We start from the raw sequence: 12982 nt of genomic DNA, 5'->3' as shown, positions 1-12982 counted from the left end.
AGGGGATACAGGCAGCACCCTCGGGCTGGAGTCCAGAAGGGGAAAAGGGTAAGAGGAAGAGGCTGAGGAGAAAAAAATGAGCGGCCGAGCCAGCCAGGAGTCGAACCTAGAATCTTCTGATCCGTAGTCAGACGCGTTATCCATTGCGCCACTGGCCCTGCTCGCAATGTTTCTTCTGCCCACACGCACTTCACCACAGACTCGCGCGGGGGCGGGGCCGCGGGTCGCAGGGCAGCCAATCCAACGCGACCTTCCCGTCGAAGCCCCTCCCAGCGGCTCCTCTGGGGCGTGGCTTGCCGGCCCACCCGTGCGCTGGCCAATCCCCACCGGTTTCGTCCGGCCGCCTCCGCCGCTCCCGGGGCGGGGTCAGAGTGCGGCGGATCAGCCAATGGCGGGGCCGGAGAGGCGGCCCCAGGCCCTCCCCCTTCCTCCGTGGGCGGTGCCCCGCCCTGTGGCGCTCACTCACGCGCCCGAGGAGGAGGTTTGTCCCGCGCGGGGTCCCGTCCCGCCAGGCCGGGGGACGCGTCAGTCTGGCAGGGAGGGAGCGGCCGGGCCGGAGGGGGCCAGAGCGACGCGGAGCGGAGCCGGCGGCGGCCGGAGACAGCCGGAGGGGAACGAATGGCGGCGGCGGCAGGAACGACGGCAGCGGCGGCCTACGCCAGCCTGAAGCTGTGAGTGACCCGCCGGGGGGGGGGGTGGCTCTGTCACCTGCCGCCGCCGGCCCTGCCGGAGGGGTGGGGAGGGGCCGGCCGCTGGGGCAACGGTCGCCTGTCCCCGCTCGTCTCGCCCGCCCCTCAGGGGCCGGCGGCGTCCCGCCGCGCTCCGGGCAGCCCTGCGGCTGGCGGCGGCTCGCTGCCGCTCTCGGCCGCCGCTGCGCGGGTGCCCCGGCGTCCCGTCCCCGCCCCGGGGCCGCCGCCGGGCTGTGCCGGGCTGTGCCGGGCTGGCCGCCTCTCCCGCGCTTCCTGGGTCGACGCGACCGGCTTGGCCCGAGGCGGCGACTGCGTGCGGCAGCCCGGGGCGAGAAGGAGGAGGACTTTGGCCGGGGGTTCAGGTCCCTTTCGCCGCCCATCCGGTAGCGCGGCCGCGGGTAGGAGCGCTGCCGGCGCTTCGCCCGTCCGTCTCTTTTCCCTCTCGCATACGGAGGAGGGCTCACGCGTGCAGGTCGTGTCGCGACAGGCGAGCCGCGGAGCGGGGCCGCCCGGGCTGCCTTCCGCTCTCCCGGTGGCGACTCTCGTAGGAACTCGGGTGCTGATGCTCGTGAGGAGCTCTGGGTGTGCCCTGTTACTCGCCAGCAGAAGGTTCCTTAAGCGGGCGTACCCATCAGTCTGTTATGGCACACTGGGGGGGTTTCGTGGTATGGTTTTGAGGGCAGTTGATGATTTTGAACTTTTGGCGCTCTCCTGTGTAGTGCCTGCTGTGACTTTTCAAATAAACTCTTCTAACATACTGGTGTAATTTTTTTCATTAAAACAAAGGTTTTGGGGGGGAATGTAACCCTTTGAACTTGAATATACCAGATGTTTGCTTGCTGCCTTTTATACAGCAAAAGAAGTTGCGTAAGCGAAGCAATACAAAGTTAAAACTGAAGTGACATTTCCATTATAAGCCCTCACGCTGGCTGGTTGAAACTCCTGAAGAAATGACTCTGAGCATGAGACTCTCCAGGGCTGTCTGAAGCCAACAGCAAAATGTCCTTGTGTGTCCTAAAGGCGTTCCCAGGCTTTCGACCTCTAAATATTAGCTTGAAACTCTATAATTGAGTTACTGATGCCATTTTCAGGCAGCAGTATCTGAAAGTGATTTTTTTTTTTAAGCCTGATTTAACTGTACTTAATGTTCTGCTAAATCTCATTTGGCAGTCATCTTTTGGATTCTGAGCAAACGTACTTAGATCTTATAGATCTGCATAGACAGTTTATCATGATGCTGTTATGTGTTTAAAAATCACTGGGCTTCTTTCTTTATTTCGATTAGGTAGCTATGTGAGGGTACACAGACACTAGAGATAATTGAGTATTACTGAAGAGTAAGATTATCAGTGACAGCTGAAAGACTTGTTTATTTGGCACTTTTTTTTTCCTCTTGTCACCTAAACAGTATTTGTCTTTCTTTAAGCTGAACTTGTGATCTTTTTGTCTGCAGAGGAGAAAAGGTGAGTTGTATGAGTAGCCGTTGTATGACTTGTAGTACACAGTTGTTCTTACTGGGAGGTTTTTTTTTTTTAGTAAAAGCACCATTCTGGATACAGGCTAGTAAAGAATTCTCTCATTTAATCTTAACTAAGAGTAGGTTTTGATCATTTTAGAACAAGGCTGTCTCAAATGCAGATAAGTATGAAATGTAGTTTCATTAATTTTTTCATGAACTTGAAAACAGAATTGTTTTGTGTTCTGAGAAACGGCCTTTTTTCCTGTTATTACACCAAGTTGTGGTAATGCCTGCAGACTTTCTACCAAGCGTTTTAAGATACAGGGCCATAACTTGGGTGATGAGCCAAGCTTACTAGGTTGGCAAGGTCAAAGGAGAATGTTCTGAGAAATCCAGACTAGACTTCAGTTTGGGGATTTAGTGGTAAGAGTGTTTTGGGTTTTTTAAACTGACTATTCATTCTTACTATGAAAAGGTCAGATTCAGCAACTGTACTTCTGGGTAGTTCAGTGGCTCTGTGTGGAACTTCACTGATTGTAGTGCTCTGCAGGGTCCCTTCTGTATGTGCAATCGCAGGTTTTAGCTCTGAACGCAGACCTCTCTTGTGTTTCTTGTGTTATCAAACCCTTTGTGCCTTGACCAGTGTCATCAGTCAACTTCGGGTGATACTGGTAAAAACGCTGATGTCTAGCATCTGTGCTACCATTGGAACTAGTTGAGTTACACCAGCAGTTACTGGGGAGAACAGCTAACTGGAAAACTGCTATCCATAGTTGTGTCATCTGTGTCACTGCCATACTTATTTAACTTCCTCTCGTAGCCTTAGGAATAAATTGTAAAATTCAAACAGCTATTGCAGGTAGCAAGCTAGCGGATGGTGGTGAATCTCCCAGTCCAGCTAATCAATAGAAAGTGACAAAACTGCCTGCAGAATAGAGAGAATCCAGGCTGTTGTTTAGGCTCACTTAAAATTACTTTTTTTTTTCTCCTTTGTGCCTGAGTGAAGACTGATCTTGCTGATAGCCTTCTCAGTATCCTGTGGGTCTCTGACACTAGCTGTGTTTCAAATTTAACAACTCCTGCCCACAGTTACACCTGCATGCTTTGTGGGAGTACTTGTCAGCCATTAGTAGCTACCACACTTGAACACAGTGCCTTCCACCTGTGTGTGTTTGAGGAGAGGTCCAGAAGTGTATCTTGTCTTTGGCGGGTTTTTTTTTTTTGCTTGTTTTCTAAACAGAGTTTTCAGAGTTTGGATAATACTTCTAGGAAGAACAGCTACACATCCCTTTTTCCTGCTTAATATAAGTGGCTGTCACAGTGAAGCTCAGGGGTGCTGGTTGAAGAGAGCATTAACTTAGGCAGTAAATTATTTGTCATCTGAAGTGAAACTTAGCTGGAAATAGTCATTATAAAGCTATGCCTTCAATACATGCCTTTTTTGTTTTTAAATGGTATTTCCATTAGTGACTTTTTTAATCCTGGGATTATACTCCCTTTCTTCTGCCTGCAACAACTACTGCTCCATGGGAGATGCTCCAGTTCCTTGAGCTGTTTCTGTTTGAGGAGTAATACTTACTGTAGACGTATAATTAGCACACCTGCTCACCTAGAAAATCTGGAATCTCTGGAGTGTGGAAACCATCAGAGTGTTAGCGCTGTTACTTAACGCTCTGCTGGGACTCTGTTCTATAGTAACATCTTTCCTATATACCACTGCAGACCACTTTGGTATCCTGAGTACAGCAAATGCGTTACTGGGTGGTACAGGATGTGCTTTTGGCTTGCTTTATTTCAGTATTTAGAGGCTGACATCAAAGAGTTTCCTGCATTAGAGCAATGTTAAGTATTTATGGTGAAATAATCAATTACTGAAGTAGGGGTTTGGCTGTGGAGGCCTAGAAGGCTTAAGTGGTATTGAGTGAAGTACTATCTTTAGTTGCCATTAGAGCATGATGGGTCCTCTTTCGTGCTGTATCTGAACACAGAAATATTCTTGTCTGTGAGATCAACCTAATTAAAGTGGGGTTGCAAACTCTGCATCATCTTCATGATATACAGCACTGCTTTATAACTAATGAAGTGAAACTTCACAACAAATATACAAATAAAGAAACCCTGTCTCACTTAACTGTAAATGAAACCAACTTTACACTTGGTGTAAGCAAGCAGCGGTTTGGGTTGCTTTATTCTTCTGTTATGTTGGGGATCAACATTTTTTTTTCCTTAACTTTGAATGGTAGGAATTAAATCTGAGTGAGTTGCTTTATGTCTTGGCAGCAATCCACACAGTTTGCTGGACAAGATTTTCAAAATGAGATCCAAGTCACCTTTAGTAATATTTGAAACATGAATTTGGTGGTTGCAGTTTTTCCATACCTTTCCTTCTCTTGAGTATCATGAATTACACTATTAATGTCAAATATTTCCATTTATGACTCCCTTTGTTCTTTAGCAACACAGAGAAATAGTCCGTGATAATGGTGGTCAGAGTGTTTTTTGTATTAAAAAATAAGTAAATGAGAAGAAAAATTTTGTGAAGATTTTATGTGTTAAGATGTAATGGAAGCGAGATATTGCTGTTAAGAGTTCTTAATGTTTTGGATGGTTGTAGACAGGAATAACAGCATAGCCAAGAAGGCTCTTCTCCAGCTGTGCTGTGGCCGTGCTGCAGTGTCAAATATGAAGGTCATACAAAAGCAGAATAAGGCTTGGCGTATGAAAACTAGTTTCAAAAGTGACTATAGACATTATGGGCTTCTGGAAAATACTGTTTTCTTTATTATTTTTGATAACACTTAGACTTTGATCTGTTCCTTATTTCATTGTAAGAATAGAATGAATCTGACTGCAGATTCCTAGTCATTGTGAATGATCCCTCTTTCAGCACTTAATATCTGCTTCTCAGATCAGTAAAATAAGCATGTGTGTTATCTAAGCTTGTGATATACATACAGACTTGGTTCTGAATAGAGTCTCTGGAAAAACACCGTTCTTGCATGCAGTGTGCATCAGCTTCCTTCCTGAAAAAGAAGTGAGAGGCAATCATCTTAGTTATAGCAGTCTTCCTATTGAAAAGGTCATCTAAATGAGAATGAGACTACTAGTCTAGTTCTGGTAATTGGTAAGTTTGTAAATCAGCATTTGGGCTGAAACCTCTTTGAGTCCTGGCCTCTTTCGCAACTATATTTATTTTAGAAAACTTTCAACTATTTACACAAACAAAGCAAGGACTATCATCTTTCTGTTAAAAACTTTGAAGAGCACTAATTCTCCCACTTCTAAAGCGAGGATTTAACACTTTGCAGGACATTAGGCTTTTCAGTTTGTGTCCTGCAGTTGTATTTTAGGTGGTTTTTAAATGGTGATCCCAAAGAGGAGTATTTGTTTAAGTTCTCTCAGCTTCATACTGGCAACTTGATTTCCTCTGGGCCCGCCCCCCCCCCCCCCCCCCCCCAAAAGACCTCCAAACCAAAAGTACCCAGAGCTCCAAAACAGTCAGTGACAAAACTGTTCCAGTGTGCTGCAAGCTGCTGAAGCCTAGAGCCAGTTTGGTCCTTTGAACTGAAACAGGGATCACTTGTCTTGAGTTCTCCATGACACTTTTGTCACCAAATCTGGTCTTGGAGAGGACTGTGGGAAGGAGGATTTTGATTGCAAGGTTTTTCTTTTTTTTGTTTGCGTTGAGGGTAAAACATAGTTTAAAGTTAGAAATGTACAGGCATTGTGTAAGAGGAGATAAAGGTGATAAAATAAATGTTAAAAGGGCAATGTTAGGAGACAAAATATGGGCTAGGATTTGAGAGAGAGAGAAATGTCAAGGGCTGGTCTCGCGAAGCAGGGCATATGACACATTGAGAGACCCGGCGTAACTTGCACTGGCAGCTTTAATTCTCTCATTTTTCCTAACTCGTGGGTGATGAGAGTAAAAGACTTCATGTTCTTCAGGGGGAAAAATATTATTCTTGAGTGTAGTAATAAGAAAATTTGTTTATATGACAAATACTCTACACCTGTAAGATATTTCTCAGTTGTTTGAAAAGGGGCTTTAACTAATATGTGAGTGAATCTCAGCGTTGAGACTGTAGAATAGTCATGGCCATGTTGCACTTTGTAATGAAAAGAACAGGTTTTAAAAATAGTGATCATGGATAGAAATGCTCAGCTGTGCTCTGTACAGTCAGTGTAGGTGTCTTGTCTACGTTGTGTTCTTTATACAGAATATTCAAAAACTGAAACTGTCGTTCTCACTACTTTGGACACTATTTTACAACCTGCTATGTTAAAAGATTTTTTTCAACTTATTTGGCTTAAGATAGTCAGATGAGTAAGAGTGCATAAGCATATGTGTTAAAGGCATAACAGGTCCAACATTAAACTTTGCTGTGTCTTTTCCCCAGCTTTTTTAGCTGGAGTATTGTGTGTCAGCTGGCCTCCTGGATAAAGCTGACTGTTCAACTAAACCAACAGAAGTTAAGTAACTGCAGCTTTTTCTTGTGGAAAAAATGCCTACTACTAGCAATAGGTTTTTGACTGCACCTTAAACAGTGTATCCTGACTTATTTTTAAAATCTTTAACAAATTGAGGGCTTATAAATGTCCTTAAGCTTGTCTTGCCTGTTCTGTGTAAGCTTGTTTGCTCTTCACTGTAAAAATGGCTCCCATTATTGCTATGAAACCCCCTTAAAAAGCCAGGGGTGCACATCTGCACTTCATCAAAAACAGCAAAGAAGGGGGTTTAAGTCTTCAGTGTTCAACAAACTGCACGTTTGGATTTCTTACTCTGATGTTTTTAATTTCAATGATAAAGCTTTCATACATGTACATGAAAGATTAAGAAGGCTCATTTACAAAGGGAATACTGTTGATGTGTTTCCCATTTTAGGACCCATAGACTAATTTTCCCTTAAAGAGGTAAAATTGCATGATGAACAGTTAACTACTGATTGCTTTACACTTTGTGTTATGTGGTTGTGGGGTTTTTTTCCAGTTTGTTTAAGCATTTGGTCTCCTTTGGCTTTCCTCTAATTGCCCAGAGAGGTTGTAGAATCACCATCCTTGGGGAGGGTCAAAACACACCCTAAGGAACAGGGTTTAACTTTGAAGTTGGATAAACTTTGAAGTTGGCCCTGCTTTTAGTGGGTGGAAGGTGGGGTGTTAGACACGTTAAAAGAGGTTTAGAAGACCTCTTTCAAAGGGCTCTTCTGATCTAGATTAGGATTCTGATTCAGCTTTCTGAAGGATTAAAAAAAATAAAAATACAAAAGATATGAAGAAATGCAAGATCTATTTAGAGAGAAGGAGCCTAAAAATATCTGTCCTGTAGAATAAGTTTCCAGAGCAAGATGTTTAAAACTCTGACTCCTGGTCTTGTCAGGCCTTAAACTAAGAAAAATCATTGAGAGTTAAGAACACTAGTTCAAGGGGGGGGTGGGGGGTGTTTGTGTACCATTTTCTATATACAGCTACAAGTCATTTCTGTGTAACTCTTGTTGTGCAATATAGCACAGGCTTCTGGCAAGTATCTCAACAGGTGTATTTTTAAGGAATATTTATGAAAATTATGTTAAATTTTATAGCCAGCATTGTACTACGTGCAGTTTTTCTGAAGGGAAAGATTGCTGTGAGTTTCAAACAGGATGTCAGTGTGTGATTTGTCTGGTGTGTCCGATGGAGAGGATACAGGTTACCCTGTGCATGTCACACAGACCTGGCTAATAAATCTGGGGAACGGTAATATTGAGACACCTGCTTCAATAAACGAGTGTGCCACTTCCAAGTTTTCCATTTTTTTCCTGTGTTGTTTCCAGAAGATACTTACAATACTTATAACACACTAATGTGAAACAGGTGTTTTTTATCACTGGACATTATTTTTGTGTTTACTAGACTTGCATCAGGGACGTGGTACTTCAGTTTCTGATATACTAGAAAGTGTTTGGTTAAAAAGCTTCTAATTTTGAAGTTTGATTTTGGCTTATCAGACTTCTAAGTGTCATAGTTCAAGCTTCCATGAATTAGTGGACCACTGTGTACACAAACTCACTTTCATCTCTTTAACTTCCAGTAATAAACAAGAATTAAGATTATTAAACAAGCAGTGGATTTTGCAGTAACTGAGTAGCTTGACTTGCGCTTTTTTTTGCGCTGTCAATATCAGTGGCTGTTGGGAAGTAATCCAGTGAGAATTTTTGGTTTTTGCAGCTGAAACAAGGTTTAAAATTGCTTGCTCTGTCTTCAGGTGATGAAAAATAAACAAGCCCAAAGTAAATGTTGCTAAACAAATTCCTTTTTCCCTATCCATTCTCTTGAAGGCATATAACACCAGAGAAGTTCTACGTGGAAGCTTGTGATGATGGAGCAGATGATGTGCTTGCTATTGATAGAGTCTCTACAGAAGTCACTCTTACAGGTACTCTCCTCACCAGTATTTCTCAGTATAGGCTTCTTTGTCATTTTTGCTTTTGGCACTCCCAGAAGATCTTCAGAACTTTGATACTAGGAGAATTGTTTTTATCTTCAGTTGCTGTTTTAAAATAGTGCTTTGTATTCTGTTCTGCGAAGAACTTACTTTGAAATGCTTGTTTGCTGTAGGTAACCAGGGTGATAGTGCTTGCCTCTTTTTGGTAAGACTGCCCATCACAACAGTAAAAACTCATCCAAGCTAGTTGGGATTGCTGCTACAAGTCCAAGATCAAACATGGGAAGGGTTGAACACTGGGCTTCTGCAGCTTTTGCTGAATTGTCTCAGTGCTTTTATATAATACTGAAACCTGAATTTTCATAAAGCCTCTAGAAACAACAGTAGAAAACCCTCACTGTAGATTTAGTCCTGTGTTTCAAATCTGGATTCAAATATCAGTGCAAGTAGTCTTAAGCATGCTGATGCTGACATCTTCAAAATTTTAGTTTAATTTTTTTTTAAGAATGTGAAACTTAATACATAAAAACAAAGAGCTTGCATTAAATGACAACATGAAATGAAGGCAATGGGTGACTTCCCTTCTGATACTTCAGGAGTTTGTACCGCAGTATTACTAATCTCTAAACAGACAGAAATGCTACAGTAATATTAATATAAAAGCAGTCATTTGCTTTCTATTATTAGGCCTCTTGCATACTTCATGTAAGAGCAGTATGTCCATCCCACTGATACTTTCGGTGTTGTAGTATAATACTCCAATTTCTCCTTCAAAACTGTAAAGATAGCTGTCTCAAGTCTTTTATTAGTATACACCTGTTCTCATTACTGGTGTTTTATCAGAGGAACCTGCAAGGTGTTTAAAGCAAAGGAAAATTCAAGCATTACCTTTCTCTTTCTCCAAGCTCTGGGAGAATGCCTAACTCTGGTGTGGGTGTATCAGTTTTTGGGGTTTTTTTAAACTTCTCTAATATCCCTTCAGTTATTCTAAAAATGTGGGTAGATGAAAGTTTAGCGTGCTAAGACTTCTAATTGATATTTGGATACCTTTTGGATCTCTTGGTATGTTGTTAGGAATACTGTATCCCTTGCTATAATCTGTGCTGCTGTTTGTTGTTTTGCAGAGATAGACCAAAAAGTAAACTAGGTCTCCTGAAATGGAAGTAGACTGAGACTTAGAAGAAGCAGTCAGAAGTGGGAGGCACAGGCATTTACAGTTTGTTCTTGATGCCTTGATGGCTTCAAAACAAAAAGCTTCTGGAAGCTGGCATGACTATATTATTGAGGAGTCTACTTGCTACTATCATGTGAATGAGCTTGAATGTATTCAATTGAATGACCATTTGGATTAAACATGATAAATTGATTAGAATGCTTCCACATCCTCCCCCTCTGCCCCCCATCAGGCCTTGAAATTCTGATGCATCGCATCTTAAGACTAGCAAAACTTGAGATTTGACCAAGAAGCTTTGACAAACCTAGTTTAGTGGTTTTCCAATAGAATCATGAAAGAAGCAGTCTGAAATTTTGATGTTTTCCTTTTGCTTTTCAGTTAAGAAAGATGTTCCCCCTTCAGCTGTTACAAGGCCTATATATGGTATTTTGGGAACAATCCGCTTGGTGGCAGGTAAGGAAAACAGAACTGTGCTCCTTAAAGATACTTTGGCAAAATGTAATGCTAAAAAAGCTTTAAAGACAAAAATAGTATTTGCAAGTATCTGAGGTTACACTGTCATCAGTATAATGGGCTTTCCTTGTGGCTGCGAGAGGATGGAGGTATCCAAATATAGTTCGTGAATGTTCATGTACCTCTTAAACCTGTAGCTGCTCTAAAGGTAGGGTTAACTGACAGCTTGTTGAGTTTTAAGGAATACATTTCAAATGCATGCAAAGACCTTCATCTACTTACTCTTCATAACTGTTTTAATCTTAGCTGCAGGATTTGTTACAACAGTCAAATACTGGGTTGCGAAGTTTGGCTTTAAATCAATCTTGGAAGTCAATAATCTTGGTACAGAAATAACTGAGAGTGATGGGTTGGTAGACTAGTGGATGCAGTTGTTCAAGTAATGTGTTCCAACTATCCTACAAATACAAAGAAAATTCAACATTAAAAGAAAAAGGACAGACTGAAACAATTCTGAATTTAGGGAATTGTAGGCTAAGGTAAGAATAAGCTGTCTGCTTTTTCTAAGTATCTCAGTGGTGTTCAGATCTAAACAGTCTCTGCCACAAATAAACCTGATGCATAAAGTCTAAGCTTTCAGGAAAGTAAGTGTCGCTATTCAAAAGATCTTTTGTGGGTAGACTTTATTAGACGTTGAGACTAAAGTAGTCTGAAAAATGATGTAATAAGGAGCATGCATACTGAATAAAAGTCTCCATACGTAGAAGGGATTTAAGTTCACCCATTGCAGTATTCTCAACAAAAGCAAAGTATTATAGTGTTAAATGTAGTAACTTCTGACAGGATCTTAAACTACTGAACTTTATATGCTCATATTCTAAGGAAGTGTAGATCTTGCAGAGTAAGAGCAATGTAATGGATTCCTGTGTCTTAGGTATTTGACAAACCCTGACTGTTTGAAAACTGAACTGCCCCAAAGGGGAATTTTCACAACTTACAGGCTCGGTAATGACTTCCATTAATCTGAATATTATATAAAATGTAGAAGTGTGTAACTTCTTTTAATAGCCTGTTTTTTTTCTTCCACCCCACAAAGCTTTACACTGATTGTTATACAGCTGTCGAACTAAAGGTGGTATCAGTTAAAGTAAATGTTTAGCTAAATGCTGTTAGGTAGTTTACTGTTACCTGTTAACTGTAATACTGGTTCCATGTCTAGCAAGCAGCATCTTTAACAAGCCTATTCTTTGCCTATTACAGTATTAAGGGGGAAAAAAATGGCTGAACTAATATCTGAAGCTCTGAAATCTCAAACAGAAGGTTGCACATTCAGATAAGAAAAGACAACAATGAAAATTCATGTCAGATTAAACATATCTGTTTGTGCAGCATCTTTGTGGCATAGTTGTAGATGTAGTGTGCTGGTTTTATAAGGTATCTGGATGCTTCTGACATACAAACCAAAAGCAGTACTTATAACTTGAGATGAAAACATGCTAAAGCATTCTTAAGTGCTTGAATATTCCACCCAAATAAAAGCTATAACACTAGAGCCGCAGATGTGAAAAAAAGTGAGTGTGATACCTGTTGTTTGACTAACTATATAGACTAGATACGTGATATAATAATTCACCTGTCCTTAAAACTTGGTGTGTATCTAGGTATAATCGTAAATACAAATAATGAGTAAACTTAGTGCACACAAGTGTGAACTGTTTCTGCTCTGACATTTATACTTCTTTGAATACTTTAGTACCAAAATGTACTAGATTTGTCGTTCTGTGCTTCTGCATGGCCTGCTCATTGTTTTGCTCTATTGAAGTTGTAAGGAAGCATTTAGTGGTTATAAGATACAGATGATGGGACATTTTTATCCAAATTAATAAAGTAACCTTTTTCTTCAAAAACAAGATGGTGCTGAAATATAGGCTTAGAAATAAGGCTATGCTGTGTTTAACACAAGTGTAAATTAATTGCTTTGGGTGAACTGTCATGATTATGTTTTTTTGCTTTGTTACTTATGCAACCAGGAAAACAGCAAACTTCCCGTCTTAAATTATTAAAAGAAGCCCTCTTTTCTTTGCTCCATTTTGAACCTGTTAGGATAATTTTTTGTTGTTGTTGAGATTAATAGGCTTTTTGGACTCTGAAGGATGCTGCCTTTTGTGTATTTCAGACATGCTTTGTGCTTTCCAAACCACATTCAAGACCATTTGGCCTTTTTCTGCATTTGCAAGCCTAAAGACTTTCAGACTGTCTGGTCTGAAGTAAGAGTAGCAAACACTTATCTTGTGCATTTTTTAAAATTCCTTAAACTTAATGAGTAGCTCAAGATCTGTGAGCACAGAGAAGTGAGTAGCTTAGCAAGCGCCTTTTGCTTCTTTCTGCTCCAGCCTCTTACTGTTAAGAACATAAAGTCCTAGGTGTAACTTGAAGAAACCTCACTCTTCCCTCTTGGTTTCAGTTTTCTAATACGGTTATCGGTTGCTTTTCTTAATAGGTGCATCTGGTTTTGTTTTTTTTAAACTTTGCTCTTTCTGATTTACAGGCACGTATCTTATTGTAATAACAAAAAAGAAAAAAGTAGGTGAGATTTTCAGTCATGCAATCTGGAAAGCAACAGACTTTGACATCCTCTCCTACAAAAAGACCATGCTGCACTTAACTGATATTCAGGTAGGTGGATTGATTAGGGGAGTGTGGGGGAATGTTATGTTAATGTCCATTGCCACAGGACCTACTCTGAAACTATGAAAAATCCTTTCTAAGCTCTTTGAACTATACTT

At 41.3% G+C, this 12982-nt stretch overlaps 1 protein-coding gene and 1 non-coding gene across 3 annotated transcripts in view; one reads left to right on the top strand and one right to left on the bottom strand.

The window, feature by feature from the left end:
• Positions 1 to 85: 85 nt before the first annotated feature.
• On the bottom strand, positions 86 to 158 carry TRNAR-ACG (transfer RNA arginine (anticodon ACG)). Its single transcript has one exon. It is a non-coding gene; the product is annotated as a tRNA-Arg (tRNA).
• A 318-nt stretch (positions 159 to 476) lies between these two features.
• SACM1L (SAC1 like phosphatidylinositide phosphatase) overlaps positions 477 to 12982 on the top strand; it is a 30768-nt gene continuing 18262 nt past the window's right edge. For both annotated transcript variants that reach the window (XM_074840517.1, XM_074840508.1), the window contains exons 1-4: positions 477 to 671; positions 8463 to 8560; positions 10122 to 10196; positions 12745 to 12872. In XM_074840517.1, the coding sequence (XP_074696618.1) occupies positions 619 to 671; positions 8463 to 8560; positions 10122 to 10196; positions 12745 to 12872 (354 nt within the window). In that variant the 5' untranslated portion in view covers positions 477 to 618. The remainder of the gene's footprint in view (positions 672 to 8462; positions 8561 to 10121; positions 10197 to 12744; positions 12873 to 12982) is intronic.

This window comes from Strix aluco, chromosome 1 (genome assembly GCF_031877795.1).
Source record: "Strix aluco isolate bStrAlu1 chromosome 1, bStrAlu1.hap1, whole genome shotgun sequence".
NCBI classification, from domain to species: Eukaryota; Metazoa; Chordata; class Aves; order Strigiformes; family Strigidae; genus Strix; species Strix aluco.
This window is presented reverse-complemented; position numbering and strand designations above follow the sequence as displayed.